Source organism: Mustela lutreola, chromosome 4, assembly GCF_030435805.1.
Source record: "Mustela lutreola isolate mMusLut2 chromosome 4, mMusLut2.pri, whole genome shotgun sequence".
Classification (NCBI taxonomy): domain Eukaryota; kingdom Metazoa; phylum Chordata; class Mammalia; order Carnivora; family Mustelidae; genus Mustela; species Mustela lutreola.
The window spans coordinates 8,724,535-8,746,245 of record NC_081293.1 but is presented as its reverse complement, the minus strand read 5'-3'; the positions used below and the strand labels follow the sequence as shown (position 1 = coordinate 8,746,245).

The following is a 21,711-nucleotide window of genomic DNA, read 5'->3' as shown; positions in this document are numbered from 1 at the left end:
GATCCCCACAAAATGTAATGTATCTAAAAAGGGAGTGTGGAAAATTGCCATTGCCGTGTAAAACCATCCCAAGACACAGTGGCTTAAAATGACCACCATCTGTCACTGCTTATGGTCCACAGGTTAGCTGGGTAGTTCTGCTCCTCTGGGATGGGCTTGGCTGGTCTTGGCTGACTCTGCTGGTCTTGTCCATGCATCTGTGTCTAGCTGACAGGTCAGCTGAAGGCTGCCTGACCTAGGATGGACTCCCTTACATGTCTTACTCTTCCATAGCTCTTATCTGAGGTGACAGAAGTGATGAGGCCACCTCACTTTGGTGTCCTCAGCTGCTCTGTCCACCATCTTTTAGTGTAAGCCCTGAAGTGATTCTCCAAGGAAGCTGAGCAAAATACTACTCCTTTGTCACCCACTGACTAGCTCAAGCTTCCTTACAGGATCCCCTCAGTGTTCCCACGGAATGAACTGAAGCCTGTCATGCCTCTGGAGGCCTCAGCTCCACAGGAGTATACATTACTTCTGCCGCATTCCGCTGTCACATACCACAGCTTAAAGTCAAAGAGTAGGAAAGTAAACTGACCTCTTGACCGGCAGGGGAGCAATGACACTGTAGAGAGTGAGGATGTCAGGAAGAGAAGCACTGTGGTCATTTTTGTAAGCACTCTACCACAGGCAAGCTGTCTGAAACACGAGTGTGGATAAGGAAGACATTACACGCTGCTTAGAGCAGACTTAGCTGGAGAACGGCATGGGAGCTCACATGACCGCGTGAAAAGTGTGGATAGCAAAGTCATGGAAAATAAGAAAAGCTAGGTTGGGTAACAGATAGTCCAGTCATGGAAAGGCAGAGAGAGCAACCATCAGCCCATGACCTACCGTTCTTTCGCAGGAGGCGGGGCCCCCGTGCGGCTGGTAGGTGGCCATGGGAGGTGCGCAGGCCGTGTAGAACTCTTCCACCAGGGAGTCTGGGGGACTGTGTGTGATGACCTCTGGGACCTGCCAGAAGCAAACATCATCTGCAGGCAGCTGGGGTGTGGCTGGGCTGTGTCAGCCCCCGGTGAGGCCCACTTTGGGGAAGGTTCTGGGAAGATCCTCCTTGACAACGTGCACTGCAGGGGAGACGAGCTGCGCCTGGAGGAGTGCTCCCACATCGGCTGGTTTTCCCACAACTGTGGGCACGGAGAAGATGCTGGCGTGATCTGCTCAGGTAAACCTCAGCTCCCCTCCAGGCAGAGCCCAGCCCTGGCTCTTCCTGAGAGAACACTTTTCAAAAGGCCATGTAAATCGAGCTGTTGAAAAGGAACCCATGCATTATTTGCTCACAGTGGATATTTTAACCCCTCATGTTTACAGATGCTGAATACTCAACCGTGTCACCCCTGGGTAAGGAAAGCAATATTTACATGTGCAGTTTCCAAAACCTTGGGGAAGAAGTTCTTCTGGAAGTTGGATGTGTCATCCTCCAGGACCATGGAGTGACTAGGACATGTGGAGTCACCTGATTGTCCAGTGGGAGAACTGGATAGTACCTTAGAAATCATTTGATCCAGCCTCACTTTCAACTTCTCCCCCATTCTGTACACAGGAAGTAGATTCTAAATTTCTCAGACATGTATATAGCACTTGTCACCAGCTCTGAGGGTCACAAGGCAATGGCAATGAGATATGGGTAGGGGGATGGTTAAGGATACTTCCTGCCCAGGGGCAAATGGCGGGTGGGCTGGACCAGGCCAAAGTCAAGGTGACCATTCCCACCCTCTCCCCGCTTCTGCTTTGTTCCTGGTGCCCATAGAGCTCCTTTTGCTACTGGTTTTCCCACAGGGTCTTAATGCCCACAGGGTCTTTTCCCACAGGGTCTTAATGCGAGCACACAGAGTTCTCCATGCCAGTACCCTCTCTCCTTCATCAAACCCCCAGGTTCCCTGATGACCTGCCCTCAGCTGGCTCTTGGTCAGAGAGTGAATCATGAATAAATCTGAGTAGAAAAGGTCTGATAAAGCCTCAGGCACATTCCTTCCTGCGTTGTCAGCTCTAACAGGTGGAAATGGATTGGTCCCAGGAATGGTCTCCAGTGGGGGTTTCTGGGTCAGGTGTCCCTGGGAGGAAATATGCAGGGGGCATAAAGGAGGATCCACAGCATCCTTGGGTGTCGGCCTCCCATCTCTGAGCAACACCAGGTCAAAGGAAAGGGTGAATTGGGGCCTCTTCCTATTCTTACCTCAAAGTCTCATAACTCCAGGCCTTGGGTCACTGGAATTGGCTATAGTTGGCAGAATTTCGTGTCTTCAGTGTTCTTAAACCCCCATTTTTAAAAAGATCTCATTTGTGTGTATAACAAGAGGATGATATATCAAAGTCTGGGAAGGATCCAGATCAGTGCTTTTTCCATCCCACACATTAATGTCCCCTGCATGTTCTGGCCTTGCCCCTAGAGAGGACTCAGCCATTATGGGAAGGGCCCCACACTGTATTTGTTATGAGCTCCTCAGGGGATCATGTGCAGCTAGTGTCAGGACCTCAGTGCCAGCTGATGAGCCACATATCCTTTCTGTGTTTGACAGATCGCCCACTGGCTGTCATAGCAGGACCAATGACCACAGGTGAGATTTTGGTGTCCTTGGCTGCTCTGACCACCATCTTTTAGCTCAAACCCTGAAGTGGTTCTCCAAGAAAGCTGAGCAAATTACCACTCCCTGTCTGGGTGACCCCTTTGAACCCACGTTCTGAGTGAAGAGTCCAATAATGAAGGCAGATGGCTTTATGGTTCCAGTTCCATTGCTATGTAGTCACAGAAGGTGGTCCAAATAATCAAGTAACACCAGTGTGCTTGGTCTCCAGCATGGACAGTGCCTGTGAAGGGCAAGGCACATGGCTCCTAACAGCAGTGTTGCCCGAGCACTACCCAAGAGCACCACTGCAGAGCGCTGCCGCCATAACGACCATGTTCTTCTTCTCTACCCTTGTCCCTTCTCTGACAATCTCTTTCTTCCTTGTTCATCCTTTCTTTGCATCTTCCATTTTCCCTCCTCGGTTTTTGCCTATATCTGGGGCTTCCAGAAGCTCCACTAAAATTTTCTTTCTTTTCTTTTTTTTTTTTACTTTTCTTTTTTAGTTTTTTAAGATTTTTATTTATTTATTAGACAGAGACACAGTGAGAAAGGAAACACAAGCTGAGGGAGTGGGAGAGGGAGAAGCAGGCTTCCCGCTGAGCAGGGAGCCCGATGCGGGCCTCCATCCCAGGACTCTGGAATCATGACCCAAGCCAAAGGCAGATGCTTAATGCCTGAGCCACCCAGGCGCCCCTCTGCTAAACTTTTCTTGACACCACTTGGAGATAAAGGGCTAAAATAATACCGATGCCTGGACAGCCTGGCTGGTCCTTCTATGGAAGAGCCATAGGTAGATGACCAGAACTAATCGAGTATAGGTCCAATTCTTGCACAGCCAGATAGTCTGATGGAGAAAGCCATTGCTACAGGTGTTACTTTTAATTTTGCACTGAATATTGGACAGATGGATAGACAAGCAGATGGAAAACAAACGGACATGTGGTGAACAGACAGACACAGAATGATGTCAGTGTTGGTGGGGTAGATGACTCAGGGAAGTCCTCTCCACTTAGTAGTGGATTTTTAATAGTGTAATTTTAATAAATTATAACAGATGGCAGATGGGACACTGACATCTTCATATACATAAAGACACCATGTAGACTCAGCTTCACTAGGGGAAATGAAGCCATTTACTTGTTACTTCTGGTGGCCTGACAAAAGTCAAAGCCAGAGAACCAACCCACAGAACAAAACCCACGAGGGGAGCAACAAGCAGAAGGAAAGATTCTGGCTGATACTGGATAACTGCTCTGCCACGGCCACAGCCACGTCAGTGATAGATTTCTAAAAACAAGTGAGAGATGTTTCAAGATCCAGACACTCTTATTGCCCTAATTTCCTAAGCTTATAAGAGTTTTTAGACTGGTGTATGCCTCTGACATGTCCTAAGACATACCCACAAGGTTAATGACCAAAGAGGCCTTTTGGGGCGGGGGGGGTGGGGGGGGTGGGGAGTGTGAATTCTAAAAGTAGTGGAAAAGAAAAGGAAAGAAAGTGTGAATGGAAAAGAAAGTGTGAATTCCAAAAGTAGTGAACTGAACAATGAAAAAAAAAAAAAAACCCTGAAATCCTAAAATATTTTTCTTCTTTAGAAAAATCTAGGTGTGGCAGAGTAATTACCAACTCATCTGGAGCGATTAGGAATCCCCCGCAGAACGAAATGCATGACAACATAACCTGTGTGTGGGAAATAAAGGCCAATGCTTCTGATCACATTCTGCTGGCATTTCCGTATCTTAAGTAAGTCACGAGTACATGACTGAAGTACACCGTGTAGTTTAAAGGTCTGAGCATTTTCCTGTGCTTGATTCTCACAAGCAAAAGAGTTCTTCATGCCCTTCTTAATTTTGAATTTTGATGTAATTGTAGACACACAGGAAGCTACAACAATAATACATAGAGTCCAATGTACCCTTCACCCAGCTCCCCCCACTGGTGGCGTCATCTATAACTGTAGGACAATATCAACCCAGGAAGTCATGCAGTACTGTGCTAAGCCACAGACCTTATTCTGTTTTCCCATCTTCCACATCCACTTGTGTGTGTGTGTGTGTGTGTGTGTGTGTGAGAGAGAGAGAGAGAGAGAGACAGAGAGAGAGAGACAGAGAGAGAGAGAGACAGAGAGACAGAGAGAGAGAATGTTTCAGTCTCTGGTTAAAGATGCAGATTCCAGGGAACCCCTAGACCTCATAAATCAAGAAATTTTAGGTTTTAATATTGTAAATAGTCAATGTTGATGTCATTCACAAATGAATGTCCCAGGAGCAACCTAAATTATCTATTGCTATTGAATTTTGCTTAATCAAAAAATGACTTGGAATGGACGGGTCATGAGGCTGAGGCCTGGGGATGGTCTTCTGACTCTAACCCTACGGGCATCTGGACAAAACTTCACCAGGAAGAAGAGCAGACAGATGGGATGGCTTGCACGGAGCAAGCTGGGCAGACTTGGTAGCTCACTTCCCTCTAGGCAGGTCGCCTGCGGAGTTCCTAAATAGGTTGCTTGAAGCCTGAAGCCCTGTCCTACAGGCAGGCTGCTGCCTGGTCCTGCCCTTGGCCCTGGGCTTCCAGGTACCTGCAGCCCCAGGCCTCAGCAGGGGCCCACCTAGTACTCCAGCCTCCTATTCCCTCTTCCAGTTAAGATCCCATCCCCTCAAGAAAAAGTGGGATAAAAGGATTTTATACTATGTTGAAATGACTGACAGGCTTTAATCTGTCCCCAGTTTTATTGTCATGAAAGCCAGGTCCTGCCTCAAAGCATCCCTCTGAGATCTGCTAATGGGGAGGCTAAGAGGCAGCCATCAGTCTTTGCTTCTCTAGCCTAGATTGCACCAATGAATATTTTGAAATCCTGGACGGCCCTCCATCCTCGACAAAGTCCCTGGGGAAAACCTGCTCTGGATCCTACCTCACCTACGCGTCCTCCTCCAGCTCAATGACCCTCGTGTACTTCCGAAGCTTCAACAACATAGGGAAAAACTTCGTTGCTTATTATTACTCTGCACCCAAAGGTATGGACGGTAGTTAAAAGCAGGAGCTTTGGAGTGGCAGCTAGAATGCCTGCCTTGGGGCCAGTTACAGCACCATCACTTACTCTGTGACTCTGGATAAGAGACCCAACCTCTCTGTGCCTCAAACCATTCCCTGTGTAATGGGGATTAGAGAAGCTTCCTTCTTCCTAGGCTTGTTGTGGGGCTTACCTGGAATGACACAGGTAAAGCCCTTGCACAACGATGGTAAATCATGTGCTCAGTGCTTGGCCGATTCAACCCCAAGCCTGCTTCCCCATAAATATTCGGTACAGTTTGCCCATTGGGACACCGCTTCTGAAGTTACACTGAATCTAGTATGAGGCAGGTGTTTCAGGACCTCCAGAAGAAGCAGCTGTGGTCCCAGACTAAGAGGGGCTCACGTACAATCTGAAGCAGTTGAAGACAAACCCGTGTGATGCAATTAGAGGACAAGTAGAATAGACTAAATGAAGGCAAACAAATGGGATAGACTAGAATATACTAAATTGACATACACATGCATCTCAGCCAAAGACATTCGAAAAGAGAGAGAGCCCTGTGGGCTAAAACACGAAGGAAACATAGGAAGAGACAGCCTTAGATTTGTCTTTAAACCTGACAAGCTGTGAGTTGAGAAATGGGGAGGGGGCACGCAGGAGAAGGAGCAGCATGAGTGCAGAGTTGGGATGTACAGGACATGCGGCGAAAAGGCAGACAGAAGCTGAGCCAAGGTTTCTGATACAGCACAGGTACTTGAAGTTGGGTAATCACAGCAACAGTGATCAAAATAGAAACGAACATTTACTGAATGCTGCTTTTATGCGAGGCCACCCTGTAAGCACTCTGCATGTGTTACCGCCTTTCATCCTCACACGAACCCATGGTTCTTCCCCTTGTACAGTCAGGGAAACTGAGGCTAGAGAGGTTCCATAATTGTTCTGAGGCCACCCAACCGTGGATCCTGCACTGTTTACCACTGAGAGAAAAGAATCTGTCTCATGGACCCCATGAGCAGTTCTATCATCTGTCTTGGCTGAGGTGCTGTTCAGATCAGTCTCCCACCCTGTTAGGGAGCACAGGGCGGCTCAGTGAGCACACTTGGAAAGTATGCTATGAAACAGGAAGGAGGCGCTCCGTGTCACAAAGTGGGTCGGAGAAAGTCATTGTCACTGTGATTGAGCAGTTATTGAGGCTTCCTTGTCGTTGCAGAGGCAAGTTCAAGGACCCCACATCTAATCAGTGAGTCACATTTACTGTTGCTTCTTTATCTTCACCCCTCATTTCTGTGTCTTCCTCTGTCCCCCCTCCTGGTGCTTGTAGCATCATAGTCCCATGTTTCCTAATTTCCTGCATCGGTCCAGCTAGCCGAGAGATTCTGTCCGTACACCCTTTGTACAAGCTTAACACCCATTCGCTGTAGAACCAAGTTCCACATACCAACCGTTGGGTGGCTGTAAATTGGTAATTGCCAATTTGATTTCTTAATTCCTTGCTTTTATCAAAAACGGGAGACACATCTAATCAAGCCCTGCATACTTAGGGAAAGTTAACAAAGCAGAAGCAGAAATGGCTTTTTCCCTAGAGGGGCACCACGCATGTTTGCATTCTGGCACAGAATGGCACAATTCAAGTGTCATCATATTTCCAGTGACTGGACAGAAAGGACTATTCTGTTGGATCCTACATGTCTGAGGAACAACATAAACAGAATGCGATTTGGGAGGTCCTTTATTGTAAAGATGGTAGGGAGAATGAATCAACCAGAATCTTAGTGTTTAAGGGATGCTGCCATCTGACCCTTTTTATCTGAAGGGTGTCTTCTTGTATTCACAGCAATCCCAACAGCAACACCCAAGACAGTGACAGCAAGACCAGGTAAGCCCTGGGACGCATGCGTTCACTTACCAACTATCCTTTCCTCTTGGAACCTCCATCTGTACCTGCTTCATGGGCAGTAACAGGACCAACTATATGTACCTCGTCTATTTGAAAAATGGACCAGTTGACTCTGTGCACATTTTTAGGACCATCCAAAACTCTTAGGATTCTTTGGCTCTAGAATCATGAGCAAAGTTCATTTTTTTGTGTGTGTTTTTCAAAGTCTCCAAAGCCTGACCAACTTCCAGGCGCCTTCTAGTGGGGCTCTCTATTTTTTTTATTTGGCCAGTCTTGCTCTTGGTTAACCTGTATCTGTGTAACTAATGGTCTTTTTCAAAGTGAGTGGAGCATCAAAGTTATTCCAGAGGCAGTGAGATGGGATAGCAGAGAAAATAGTGAACTTTGGAACCAGGAGCGCTGACTTTAGATCTGCTACCTCCCAGATGTGGGATTTTGGGTGAATAGCTCCACTTCTCTGACTTAAAGTCTCCTCATGGATAGAACTGGCATGCTGGCACTCTTCCGCCTGCCTTCTGAGTTATTACAAAGGTAAAGATGAGCACATACACGCCCACCCACACGAAGGCACTCCACAAAGCCACAAATCACTGTGAATATTATATATAATGTTTTTCTGTACTTAGCTGAAATAGATTGGCACATTCCTCTGGCCCAATACATACTCAATTAATGAATGTTTTAGGCTAAATGTAATTTTGACTATCCTAATTGCATATTAACCTCCAAGTAAGAGGTTGACCAGTTGGCTGGCTCTTTTATCAAGTTCCTGTCCCTAATAGAAGTGTCAGGGTGGAGAGTGTAACCAGTTCGTGGGCAACGTGTAGTGTCCCTAGAAGACAATGATCACCAGGTCTCTGTCTGCAGGTGACTGGCCAGAGCTGAGGCTGGTGGGCGGCTCGGGACGTTGCTCAGGACGCGTGGAGGTCCTCCACCAGGGGGCCTGGGGCACCGTGTGTGATGACCTCTGGGACCTGAACGAAGCCGAGGTCGTGTGCCGACAGCTGGGGTGTGGACGGGCCATGTCCGCCCTGGGGAAGGCCCACTTTGGCCCGGGCTCTGGAAACATCTTCCTGGACAACCTGCAGTGTTCCGGGGTAGAGCGCTACCTGGGCCAGTGTGCCCACTCGGGCTGGTTGGAACACAACTGTGGCCACCACGAGGACGCCGGCGTCATCTGCTCAGGTAGCCCCTTCCCTCTCGGTTGGTCATTGTCAGTCCCACCTGCCTACAAGACCACCCTGCTAGAACTCAGAGATGGCCAGGGACAAAGACAGGGCCCTCCAACACATGGCATTTGATTTTTGTTTTATCTCTTCTAACCTGGTCAAGAATACAAGATTTTGGGTGCCTGGGTGGCTCAGTTGGTTAAGTGATTGCCTTCGGCTCAGATCATGATCTTGGAGTCCGGAAATGGAGTCCTGCATCTGGGCTCCCTGCTCAGCAGGGAGTCTGCTTCTCCCGCTGACCTCTCTCCTCTCATGCTCTTTCTCACAAATAAATAAATAAAATCTTTAAAAATATATATACAATATTTTAACTGCCAGCCTCCCAGAATAAAACCTACCGATTTTCTAATTTGGTAGTAAGATTTACCAAAGGCAGGTGGGCTTGACTGAAAACTGACATGTGCGAAGAACATATTTAACTACGGGAATGTTTAAGGCATTTATTTAAAGGTCTTTCATTCAGAGGCAGTGAGAAGACGTCAGAGCTGAGCTGAGCAGACTTGAGTCTGGACGCCAGAGCTGGTGCCAACACTTAGACTGCATTTGGGCAACACATAAGCTCTTAGAGCTCAATTCCCCCATCTTTAATAATGGGGACTGATGGCTCTCTTGCAGGAGTGTGGAAAGGCTTTGAGCCGTCTTCCGTAATGCACTTTCAGACACCTGACCAAAGGGCTGCATATCCGGTCATTTTTCCTGCCATCTTCCTCACTCGATTCCCCAAGGAAATCAGTGGACTGGAATGGCTCACTTTAATCACCCGATGACGTCACAATTTTTTCAGATACTTTGAATTCATGCACATGCACAAATTAGCAAGGAGCAAGGTAGTCACCTCTGGAGCATCTCCTAATAACCCCTTCCAACCCCGAGAAGCCTTTCAGCAGACCAGCGCCTGGTGCGATTTAAAAGATTAGTACCTGCCCCTCCAAGTGGTGTTTGGGGTCTGGAGCTGCCCCGGGAGAAGCGGCACCCGCTCTCCGATCTGAGACGATACTTATGCCCATGCGCTTTGCTCCCTTCATCTGTCCGTTTGCTTCTGGGCGTCCTGTTCCACGCGGCAAGTCTGACCTAGCCGCAGCCTCTCGGGCCCCCTGTGACTCCTCTTTCCCGGTTCCGGAGGGTGATCGTCTACATCTGAGCTGCCCCCAGTGACTCCCCAGAGTGAAGCCCGTCCGCCACAAAGTCAGCAGTTCAAGTCGGGCCCCACACGTGCCCTTCGTGGCTGGCCGCTTCCTCACGGTGCAGGAGGCAGCCAACAGCCAGAGAAAAGCTCTCCTTTATGTCCACGATGCACCTGGCTCGCCCGGGCCTGTGTTATTTAACGGGACTAATTCTTCCCAGATCAGAGCAATAAACTTGCAACGATGTAGTTCAAACCTTTGTAGTCAGTCGCTGAAAGCAGGAGCTCTGACACATACTGACGTATTTATTCTTTCTACAAACAGAGGCCGACGAGTCGCTCATGGAGAGTCCAGGTAGGTCACGCTCACCTGGATGGGACTCGAGCATCAGCTCTCCCTGACTTTCCCTGGGGCCATTTGTTTTCTTCCAGCTCTAAGTTCACTCTCTGTCTGAATTGCCGAGGTCTTCACACCACTGAGATGTCAAGGGAATTATTTCTCTTGAAATTTTTGCATGTGGGGATGGTTCTGTGTGTGCGTGTGTGTGTGTGTGTGTGTGTGTGCGTGTGTGCATGTGTACGTGAGTCCGTACTTTTGGAGATCCGTGCGTAAGGAAACGGCATGTCAGTGTCTTTCTGCATATGCTCTTCCCCTCGGCTCAAAGGCCTTCCTCACCCCACTTCCTCCTTCACCCACTCCTCACGGTCTGGATTCTTCCCAGGTGTCGCCTCTAGCCTGTTCGTGACGCAGCACCTGTTCCTCCCCTTCCCTGTTTTTATCACACCTTGTCCGGGTGTCTATATTTGATGGAAGGACTTTAGGCGCCCCAAGGGCAGGAACCATATTTCTTTGATTTATAGCAGTATCATCATTGTCTAGCAGGAAAGACAATAAATTCCTTTGAAATCAGGTTAAACTGGCTCAAGACCTCCCCCACACCCCCCGCCCACAACCTGCAGCTCAGGAACATGCCTCAGGAAGGTGAGGACCAGGCCCCAGGATTCATGACCGGGCATGTCCCTCTGCAAACCCACAGTCCTGCTGGCCTCTGAGGCCTGGCACCGGTGCAACCCAGGTGGGTCATCTGGGCACTCACGCCCTCCCCCTACCTCTGTCTACAGGGGACTGGCCAGAGCTGAGGCTGGTGGGCGGCTTGGGACGCTGCTCAGGACGCGTGGAGGTCCTCCACCTGGGGGCCTGGGGCACCGTGTGTGATGACCTCTGGGACCTGAACGAAGCCGAGGTCGTGTGCCGACAGCTGGGGTGCGGACAGGCCGTGTCCGCCCTGGGGAAGGCCCACTTTGGCCCAGGCTCTGGAAACATCTTCCTGGACAACCTGCAGTGTTCCGGGCTAGAGCGCTACCTGGGCCAGTGTGCCCACTCGGGCTGGTCGGAACACAACTGTGGCCACCACGAGGACGCCGGCGTCATCTGCTCAGGTAGCCCCTCTTCTCTCAGGCAATTACGTCTAACGTTGTTGTTGAAGACATTTTGAAACCATGCGTCCCAGATGGAATCTACCCATCTGCCCACTCACTCATGGTTTCATGAGACCATCCTTGAGTGTCTGCTCTGTGCCAGGCCCTGGGCTCACACACACCCTTGGGCAGCGCCAGGCTGCACGTGGGAGGTCTCAAATGTTCACATACCCCAGCACCGCCTGAGGCATTGCAGTGCAGAGTCCTGGACTCTGGCCCCAGAAATCTTGACTAATTTGGGCCGGGATGTCGGAATCTACATTTTCACAAGTAGTCCAGGTGACTCAGCAGAAGACGGGCCATGGGTGATCCTGCACTGCTTGCCGTGGGGCAGAGATGACCGAGGTGCTGTGCCCCACCCCTCCCAAGGCCAGGGACCTTGCCAGAGGACGGCTGAGTCCTGTGCCCTGAAAGGCCAGGGTCCTCGGCCCTCACTCCCCACTTGCACCCTCGTTACCCTGCCCCCTCCATGCTTTCGATTCACTAAAGAGAGTGACCTGTTGCCTTTCTTTATGCATTCAGACGCAGAAGAACTGCCTCCTCCCACACCTCCAGGTATGTCCATATTTTTTTCTAGTCTGGACAACTTTCCAATAATAATAATCGTATCAAACTCACTATTTTGAACCCCTCCCATATACAACTCATTTAATCCCGCAATAACGCGTGGAGGCAATTACTCTTCCAGATAGGTAAACTGAGGCAAAGACAGTTAGCATGTACCCAGGGCTAGCCAGTGGATTTGAACCCTTGGCCACCAGTCTCATTGACCATATCCTTTCATTGGCCCCGGCTCCACAAAGATCAGGTAAAATTAGCACAAAGATGGAGAGACATTTTGCTCAGATTATTGCTAATCCTGCAAAAAGATCCTCTGCTTTACAGAATAGAAATTTGAGGCACAGAAAGGGTGAGTAACTTTCCTGAGATCACTCAGCAAGTTAGTAGCAGAACGAGTATTGACGCTGATCAGTCTGTCCACGAAGTACATGCTCATGGGGATCCTATGACTTCTGCCTATTTTCAAAGATTTTCAAACTTAAGGATTGAGTTTTATTCATCTGTAATAAAAACCAAAGATTAGAAAAATCAGAGCAACACATGCATTGTAAATTCTGAAATGATACTGGAGGTAAAGGAAAAGGCATTTTGTTTCATTGCAATAGACGTTTCTGAGCACCTGCGTGAGAGCAGGAATGATCTCTGTATGAATTCATGTATCTAATTCTCAGAACTGAGGGTTAAGGAGATCCAAAAGCCTGCCGAAGATAACTCAGGTCGAAAGTCGTGGAACTGGGAGCACCTGGGGGGCTCAGTCAATTAAGCATCCAGCTCTTGATTTCAGCTCAGGTCATGATCTCAGGGTTGTGGTATCGAGACCCATGTCAGGCTCTGCGCTCAGCAGGGAGTCTGCTGGAGCTTCTCCCTTCCTCTCCCTCTACCTCACTGCCAACTTGTGCATGCTCTCTGTTTCTCTCTCAAGTAAATGAATAAATAAATCTTCAGAAAAGAGAGAGAGAGAGAAGGGGAAAAAAGTAGCAGAAGTGGACTTTGCAGACCCCATCTGCTCTTTGAATGAACGTGGCTGCCTCCACATACACAAGTCATAAGTCATTGTCAGAAGCATCTCTCTTGGACACTTTCTTAGAGAAGACCTTGATGTGTTCTGGGTGTTCCTGGGACGAGTGGGAAGGAAGACTGTCCAAAGTTCAAAGGCCATGGATGGAGGTCAAGGGCATGGGATAGGCAAATGAAGGCCTACCTAGAGTTCTCATTTTATATAACTCAGCTATGCTGAAGACTACATAGATGATGGGGAGATGAGGAAGACCATGTTGAGTGAAAGGAGCCATTCTGGTTCTCTGTTGCTACTCTAAAAACAGAGTAGTTTACCACAAAGTCATTTAATGACGTGTTTGTTGTTGTGGGTCAGGAATTTGGGCAGGGCTCAGATAGGAGATTCTTCTGCTCCATGTAGCTCCAAGCAGGATCACTCAGTGGGGTTCACCTACATGGTGGTCTGGAGAGTTGAGCACATGCTTGATGCTTGGAGGAGACAGATGGAAGAGTGGGCTCCTCCAAGACCCTCTTCCCCTCCACGTGGTCTCTGGACTTTTTCACACAGTCTCTCCAGCAGGCTAATCATTCTTACAAGGGGGTTCCAGGTGCACAAGTGAGCCAGTGTTTCCAGAGACAAGAAGTGGAAGCTTCCAGTCCCACAGTGTCACTTCCACCATATTCTGTTGGCCAAAACAGAGGCCACCAAGGTTCAAGCAAGGAGACCTAGATCAAACTTCATGACAGAGGCATGTCCAAGAATGTGTGGCCTTCTTTAATCTGCTCAAGGACAGTAGAAATATTCACTCAGCACCTTCAGATCTTTCTCAAGGTTGGCACTAAGTACCTTGACATTTCAGAGAAAACCCTTTACATTTCACTAACTTGTAGATGAAACTCAGTACTTTTCCCCTGAATGTCAGCATGATCTCCCTTTTTCTTTTCCTTCTAGGTCTTTCCACAGCTTCTCAGGATCATATAACAGGTAGTCACTTGTTTTAAACTGTGATGGTAACTCAACACCAAGAGAACCGTCACAGCAGATGCTAGGCAGAGTGCCCAGGATGTGACACAGAGAGGCAGGCACAGCACGAGTGAGGGGCTGCTCGTCTACCTCCCAGGCCAGTCCTGTCATGGCCCCTTCCATGAGAACATTAAGGGAGTCAGCATCCCAGCCAATGCAGCCCCCTGTTCCCACCTTGGCCTCCCCAAGGGGCATGCATTCGCATGACTAATGCCTGTAAATACTGACTTGCTAGCCCAAGGGGCAGGCTGGGAAGGGGATATGTGGATCTGCCCCGGTCAGAGTAGGCGGGAGGGTGACAAGGGACCTGAAGAGAATGTGGTGGTCATACCCAGCTGCCTTCTAAGAGTGCAGTCCTGGAGGGGCCACCCACAATGGGTGTCAGCTCAGGAGTAGAGGTTTCAAGAAAACCAGTCCCAGGGTTCTCGTGTCTGTCTGACCTGGCTCAGTTGTAACTACAACACAACTGACAGGATAGCTCTAAGCTGACTTGGTGCACCCCTACTTGCCAACATCTGTCACAGAGAAGACCAAGAATCTTGGAATTCTGGGAGCATAACAAGTTAGGCAAAAACAGAAAGGAGAAAATGAAGCAACTTGGTAATTTAGGGGACAAGGTCAACAGCTCGTGTTGTGTTTTCAAATTTCCTCTAAAATAATTTGATGATTCTACGATCTCTGGGTTTTTTTTGTGGCATGCTGCGGGTGTGTGTGCACGTGTGTGTACATATGCATGTGTATTGATTTATATGAATATACTTTATATAACATAAATAATATATATACAAATATAATTTGTATCTATTTATATGAATATAATATATTGTATATAATATAAATAATATAAACATATATAATATATTTTACATAATATAATATAGAAGAATTAGATTTCACTTGTGTAACTCTTACAAATGCAAAGACCTGTAAGTTCCAGTCTCTGCAGATACTGAGTTAAAGGAAACACAATCTACCCAGAAAAGGGGGTGAAAAAGAACTTAAGGGGACGGCCAGTCCTAGCCTCCTTCAACAGGCCACGTCGTCCCCTTCTCCCCGGCTCATCAGACACCAAAGTTGTTCTGGAGCCTCTTGTTCTGCAAACCTTCCCAAACTCTCGCTTTACCTGGGCTCAACAGTGTCTGTCCCTTCGTCCTTCCTTCCCAACTCACCATGTAGATCCTCTCTGCCTCTCTCCCCACAAGAAGAATCTTCCCACCTTCGAAGAAGGAGGGGATAATGAATAGACCTGAAAAATACAATATTTTCTTTAGCAGAGGGTCGGGGGGAGGAAAAGACAGGGACCTCCTGTATATTCATATTCTTGTCGCATCAGAATGAGATCGAATGGACTCTCCCTCCTTGGAGATGCTTAGGCTAAAAGTCTGTACAGACAGACTATGTGTGCCCACTGGGGGACCACTGCCAGACTCACCCAGGTGTGAGCAGGTCACAACTGGGGTCCCCTAGGGGCCACCTCGGGGACACATGCTGGCATCCTTCTTCCTCTGGCTTCAGGAGGAAGTGGCTCCTGTGGAGGGGTCTTGTCGAGTCTGTCTGGCTCCTTCTCCAGTCCGCTGTACCCGGAGAGCTACCCGACAGACATCCAGTGCGTCTGGGAGATTCACGTGGACAAAAAATTCCGCATAGAACTCATGATTCCGAGTCTGAAGTAAGAAAACAACTTCTTCAGAGAATATTCTTTTTAAATAAGTGTATTGGTTTCTGAATTCAAAATAAAGATATTTCTTTTAGTGGAAAACATTTGGGGAGGAAATTCTTCCCAATTTGAAGGTCAAATTAATTTTGTAGCCCTATCCAACGAGTTCCTCCTACTTGGAAAAATTGAGTAAATGGCTTACTGACAAATTCAACTCAACCTCACAAGGATAGCTTGTTCTTTTGACTTTTTTCCTAAGAATGTCACCAAGTCCTCCTTACCAGCTTTGCCCCTGTTATACAATCGGTACCAACACTTGGGCTCCTAGAATTTCTTTTTCCTTTTTCTGAATTTTAAACAAGCAGTAGGAGGCTTCCCATTCACCCACATGAGCCACCTAGTCCAGCTCCAAGTCCTGGATCTTCTCAATGTTGCCTCCAAGTGAAAGGGACCAGTGGAGGCCTGGACTTATCTCTGACACCCAGCGGATACATTTCTCTGAAGCACTGACTTTTTTTTTTTTATCTCCATGGCATGAAATAACAGCCGATGTTTCTTTTAGTGCTGCCCATGTATCCAGGCTCTGTACTATGTATTTTGTTTTGTTGGGTTTGTTTGGGGTTTTTTTAGATTTTATTTATTTATTTGATAGAGACACAGTGAGAGAAGGAACAGAAGCAAGGAGAGTGGGAGAGGGAGAAGCAGGCTTCCCGCTGAGCAGGGAGCCCAATGTGGGGGTTCGATCCCAGGGCCCTGGGATCACGACCTGAGCCGAAGGCAGACACTTAATGCCTGAGCCACCCAGGAACCCCTGCACTATGTATTTTGTATGCCTTGTAATATTTCAGCATCACGACAGCCCAAAGGTATATGCCCCTGTCAACTCCATAAGAGATGAGGAACTAGAGGCTCAGAGATGGTAACTGACTGGCCTAAGGCTGACCAGTTAGGTTTGTCCGATATCCGAGCTCCAGCTCTTCCCCAGCATGTGATTCAGTGGGCGGAGTCAGACCAAAGCCCTCCCTGTAGTATATGACTTGCATCTTGCATCAAGCTGCTAACATTATACAACATTATGAGATGCTATGAAAATCCACCTTTAGCAAACACTGACTTACTGCCCAGTCCGTGGAGTCAGGCAGGCCCTAGGCCAAAGAATATCCTAGAAACATGTTGTCTTTGTTGACTCAAACCCTAAGGACACAGAGAGCCCACAAGGAAGTGAGAGCCTTGAGCCCACACCTTCAAAGTCCATTCTGTTACAGGGAAATTGTTCCTTCAAAATCAGCCTCAGGCACATCCCTCATCAGTGCCTGCCACAGTGCAGATACTCAACATGCTGACATTTTTACTTTAAAATCAAGTTTTTTCTCTCCAAGAATTTGAGTATGGAAAATGTTGTGAAATAGAGAGGTGGGAAAATCTGGCCATGATGTTAGTTACATGTTGATCATTGAGGTACTGGCCTGGTAAGAATTCATTTGCAGTGGACACCAGCACTTTTAATATTCCATGGAGATGGTGACTGGCCAGAGCCATTAGGATTTTTAAATTTCTGTTCCTCAGTCATCACCACAGTCACCACAAGTCTCCCACAATCCTCAGACAAAATAAGACTTCCGTAATAAGGCATCTGCAGTTACTGATACTTTATATATGAATATGCAGTTTATAGTGAATCCAAATATTTAATCCTATGGTTGTCATACTTTTTTAAAATTTTAAGATCTAGGAGGTTTGAACCTGCCACTAACCCTCCACTTCGATACCCCCAGCCTGGAGGATATCCTTGGATGCCCCTACGATTCCATTGAAATCTTCGATGGCCCTAGGATTGCCTCGCTGTCCATGGGGAAGTTCTGTGCCTCGGTGGCTGTGATATTTTTCTCCTCCTCAGACATCATGACCGTGGTGTTCCGAAGTGATTCTATGATCACCAACACTGGCTTTTATGCTCTGTTCAATGTAATTCCACAGGATGAAGGAAAATCAGGTAGGAAGCTTCCGGTCCTTAAAAGGCAGAACAGTTTTCTAACTTGAGAGACTCCCCTATTCACAGAGGCCTGGGATTCACTTTTTAAAACACCCCACAATTGGCCCCATAAACCCTGCTGTGTAGCTGTTAGATTTTCCCAGTAAGAGCATCATGTGGGCAATTGAAATCAGGCTGTGGTGTGAGGCTGAAATGACACGATGATTTGGGGGTAATGGTAGCACCTGGGAAGTCCTTTCTCACCGTCGCCTCTAAGGGGAAGAAGAAGCTTTAAATGTGTAGATGAGAAAGGAGCTTTAAGTATGTAGAGCCTGGGGGACAGAAGGGAATGCTTGGGTGAGGAGTGTGCTCCTGCAGCTTGACTAGGAATGGATGACCTTGCTCAGGGGACATGTGATGGGTGACAACGAGGGGTCATTCTAGGCAGAGAGAATAGCAAATACAAAGGTTCTTGAAGATACGCTGGAGAAACAGAAACCAAAGTGAGTGTGGCAGAACTTGTGAACTCCGTAAGGGAAGGTCTCCAGGAGACAGCATGCTGTTCCAGCTGGCCACAGATCATCGGCCCAGAAAATGCCATCCCCATGGGGCTTTATGAAGTCCTAGACAGGTTGGCGGCCCAAGTCCTTCAAAGCATTAAATTGACATTTACCCAAGTCACATCCAAAAACATAGTTGGGGACCCCTTCCTCCAGAGCCCCAGGATTGTGTCAGAGACCCACACGGTAAGACCTGCAGAAACCAAGATGTGCTGGGTGCTGAGCACTGTGCTTTGTATCCACACTCCCACGCACTCATCACCCCTCTGAGGGTGCTGCTGGAATCCCCATTTTACAGATGGGGAAACTGAGGGCCAGGGAGATAAAACAACTTGTCAAAGGTTACACAACTAGAGAGCAGGAGAGCTGAATTCAAACCCTCTTCTGCCTCACCCTTATGCCTGGAAGCCCTATTAATGAGTAAGAGAGCCTTGGGCTTTGTTCCTGCCTTTACTTACCTGAGACACAAATGCAGGAGCTAGAAATCCTTCCTACTTAAAACTTCCCAAGTTTAAAACTAAAACCGTGCTCTATTTAGAAGATGAACCCGAGCTGCGGCTGGTGGGCGGATCCGGACAGTGCTCCGGACGCGTGGAGGTCCTCCACCAGGGGAACTGGGGCACCGTATGTGATGACCTCTGGGACCTGAACGAAGCCCAGGTGGTGTGCCGACAGCTGGGGTGCGGACGGGCCATTGCAGCCCCTGGCCAGGCTCACTTCGGCCCAGGCTCCGGAAACATCCTCCTGGATAACATCCAGTGTTCGGGAAGCGAGAACCACCTTGGCCAGTGCCCCAGCTCCGGCTGGTCAGACCACAACTGTGGCCACCATGAGGACGCAGGTGTCATCTGCTCAGGTAGCTCTCTTCCCAGGGTACATTCTTTCTGACCCTTCGACCCGCGGAATTTAAGTGATGAATGGAGGGTATGCACAGAGCAGGGCCGGGAGAGCGGAGAATGGCAGCCCCGCAGATGAGCGTCCCCAGGCTGACGAAGAAAGCTGAGAGCCCGACTCCCCTCTAAAGAAATGCATACCAGAGCCGTTCCGTTGGCAGGTCGTTTTCTCTGCAACCTCTCCCGGGCCCAAGCTCCTTTTCCAGAATCTAACATGCCCGTGTTCCTATTTATGTAACATGACGCTTACCTGTTTAAGACCCCCTCACACTAAGAGCCCACCACTTGTCTTCATAAAATGTAACTTAGATTTCCTAAATTTCCTAAATTTACCTTTTTTAAAAAATTCATGCAGATGCTGGGGCCGGAACTCCAGATGTGATCCCCACATCTCCAGGTAGGTCCCATACCTCGAACTTCTAATATCTCTGCAAAGTGAATAAGAAATCTAATCTGTCTTGAGCTAGACGCTGCTGGACAATGACCTAGACACTGACCTCCCAGGGAGCTTTGAAATCCTTGATGTCCAGGCTACGCCCAGACCAGTCACATCAGAATCTCGGGGCTCACACCAACCCGGTCATCGGTAGTATTTAAAGCCTCCCATGTGATTCCAACATGCAGCAAGTTGAGAACCAGTGGCTGGGGCAGTAAGCTAAGAGCCACATTTCCCAAATGAGACGGCATGCAAAACTCCCACCTGGACAGAAGAGCAAGGACGGACAGGAGGGCATCCATCCCTGTGGCTGACAAGAGGGTCAAGATGGAGAGGGGAGAAGGTAGGAAGGTTTGCCTTCCAAGAACGTGAGTTGGAAAATGAGGGATGGGAGAAAACACAGATGAGTCTATGTCACACTCTCCCAGTGGGTCAAGAACACGCTGAGCCTGAGAAGTGAAGCCATTTGGGGCTACTCTGGGAGACTTTGGACTTCGCCGATAACTCAGGAATAGAGAAAAGTACACGTTGTTCTGATAACCGACTCCCGAGTCAGTGTGTGGCCGTGACCTCCAAACTCAAGACTCCAGCGATATCTGAGCACGTGTGGTCCTGCCTCCTGTAGCCGCCGGTCTGTCCCGGACAGGCTCTCAGCAGCCCACTTCCCCACCTGCCGACACCCTGGACCCAACCCAGCCTCCTCCCCAGCCCTCCACAGTGGCTAAATCCACCCTCTGCCTTCACCGGGGGCCTGGGTGTAGGGAAGGTCAAGGTTAAGGTGCACCCTGCAGGGTTTGGGGGCTGGGCAAGGTAGCTAGCAGCCTCTCCCTGCCAGGGTCTGGCACCACCATGGCACACGTGGAAGGACACTTGGTGGGGGTCATTTTACCTACTCGAGTACAGATCTCAAGGGCATCCCAGGTGGAGGTCACCGTGCCCTGGAGACTGCCCACCTCATGTAGGATGCAGAAGTGAACCTGCAGGAAGGGGCAGTTGACTTCCCCACCTGCAGCTGAGGCCCCACATTCTCATCTTGCATGGGGACCCACAATGCCTCCCACAGCTGGGGACGGGAGGTAGAGCCCACAGAACCGTTTCTCAGGGACTGACAAGCAGCTACCTCCCTTTGGTGGCCTCTGGCTTTTCTTTTCTTTCCCAGTGAGGAATCTCCCTGAGTCTGGAGCCTGAGAGGAGGGGGGGGGGGGAGAGGACACAGCTGCTGGTTGCTGAGACGGCTCTGTGCCGAGCCCACTTGCCGTCTAGGGCTGCAAACCTCAGAAGGCTCTTCTCTCTTTTCTCCCTGCCACGGTATTCCTTTTCTGAGGCAGGTGTGCATAGCCCACTGAGTAAGAGAAGGCATCATGGAATAAAAGACATTATGGGGGAAATGAAATCTTTATGTCCAGTACTGTCCACCTGCGGGTGAACCACTTCTCCACAAAGCATTATGTGTTTGCAGGGACACACACAAAATAAGGCTTTTGCCATTTAACTCTCTCAGGGAAACACTGCATCTCAAACATTTTAACAAAAGGGAATCGCCTCTCTTTTTTTTTAAGATTTATGTATTTATCTGAGGGAGAGAGAGGGAGAGCGAGCGCGAGTGGCTGGAGAGGCGGAGAGAAAGGGAGGAGGAACCTTAGGCTGACCCCTCGCCGAACACGGAGCCAGACGTGACCCCTCGCCGAACACGGAGCCAGACGTGACCCCTCGCCGAACACGGAGCCACACGGGGGGCTCAGTCTCACCACCCCGAGATCACCACAAAAGGGAATTGCATCTGAGACAAACTTCTGTCAGAAGAAATTTACTCCGCGGCTGTCCCGCACCCTTCCTGGCGAAGGACCCAGAAGGAAGGACAGCAGAGGGGTCGCTGTCCTCGCTGCTCGGCGGCCCAGGAAGGGCCATGGAGACGAAGAAAGCTCGAATGCATCTGACCCGTAGGCTTCACACTCCATGCTCTCTAGTCCCTGGTGTAAAACTCTGACAAGCACGGGCTTTCAAAACCTGTCCTCGACCTGCCAGGCAGTGGAGCCTAAGGACACATCTAGAATACAGAAATACTTGCTTCACAGAAATCAAAGGCAAAAGAACGCCAGAAAGGAGGAAGCTCCCCCCACTCCCCTCGGGGCCCGATGCCCTCAACGGAAGGCTTGTCCTTTCCCCACCCAGGCTCTCGGCTGTCGGGCTTTTGTCTTTTGTCCCTATGCGCTTCTGCACGTTCTGCAGTGGTGTGCGCTCGTAAGCCCAGTGATGTTACTGTGG

General features: G+C 49.0%; 1 protein-coding gene across 1 annotated transcript in view; it reads left to right on the top strand.

Annotated features, from left to right (window-relative positions):
* Positions 1 to 21,711, top strand: part of LOC131830044 (deleted in malignant brain tumors 1 protein-like) — a 76,644-nt gene that overhangs the window by 16,544 nt on the left and 38,389 nt on the right. Inside the window, exons 9-20 of the mRNA XM_059172439.1 lie at positions 887 to 1,204; positions 1,351 to 1,380; positions 2,559 to 2,597; positions 4,202 to 4,349; positions 5,430 to 5,620; positions 6,830 to 6,859; positions 7,454 to 7,495; positions 8,384 to 8,701; positions 10,991 to 11,308; positions 15,444 to 15,597; positions 17,361 to 17,578; positions 18,656 to 18,973. Of these exons, the coding sequence (XP_059028422.1) occupies positions 887 to 1,204; positions 1,351 to 1,380; positions 2,559 to 2,597; positions 4,202 to 4,349; positions 5,430 to 5,620; positions 6,830 to 6,859; positions 7,454 to 7,495; positions 8,384 to 8,701; positions 10,991 to 11,308; positions 15,444 to 15,597; positions 17,361 to 17,578; positions 18,656 to 18,973 (2,124 nt within the window). The remainder of the gene's footprint in view (positions 1 to 886; positions 1,205 to 1,350; positions 1,381 to 2,558; positions 2,598 to 4,201; positions 4,350 to 5,429; positions 5,621 to 6,829; positions 6,860 to 7,453; positions 7,496 to 8,383; positions 8,702 to 10,990; positions 11,309 to 15,443; positions 15,598 to 17,360; positions 17,579 to 18,655; positions 18,974 to 21,711) is intronic.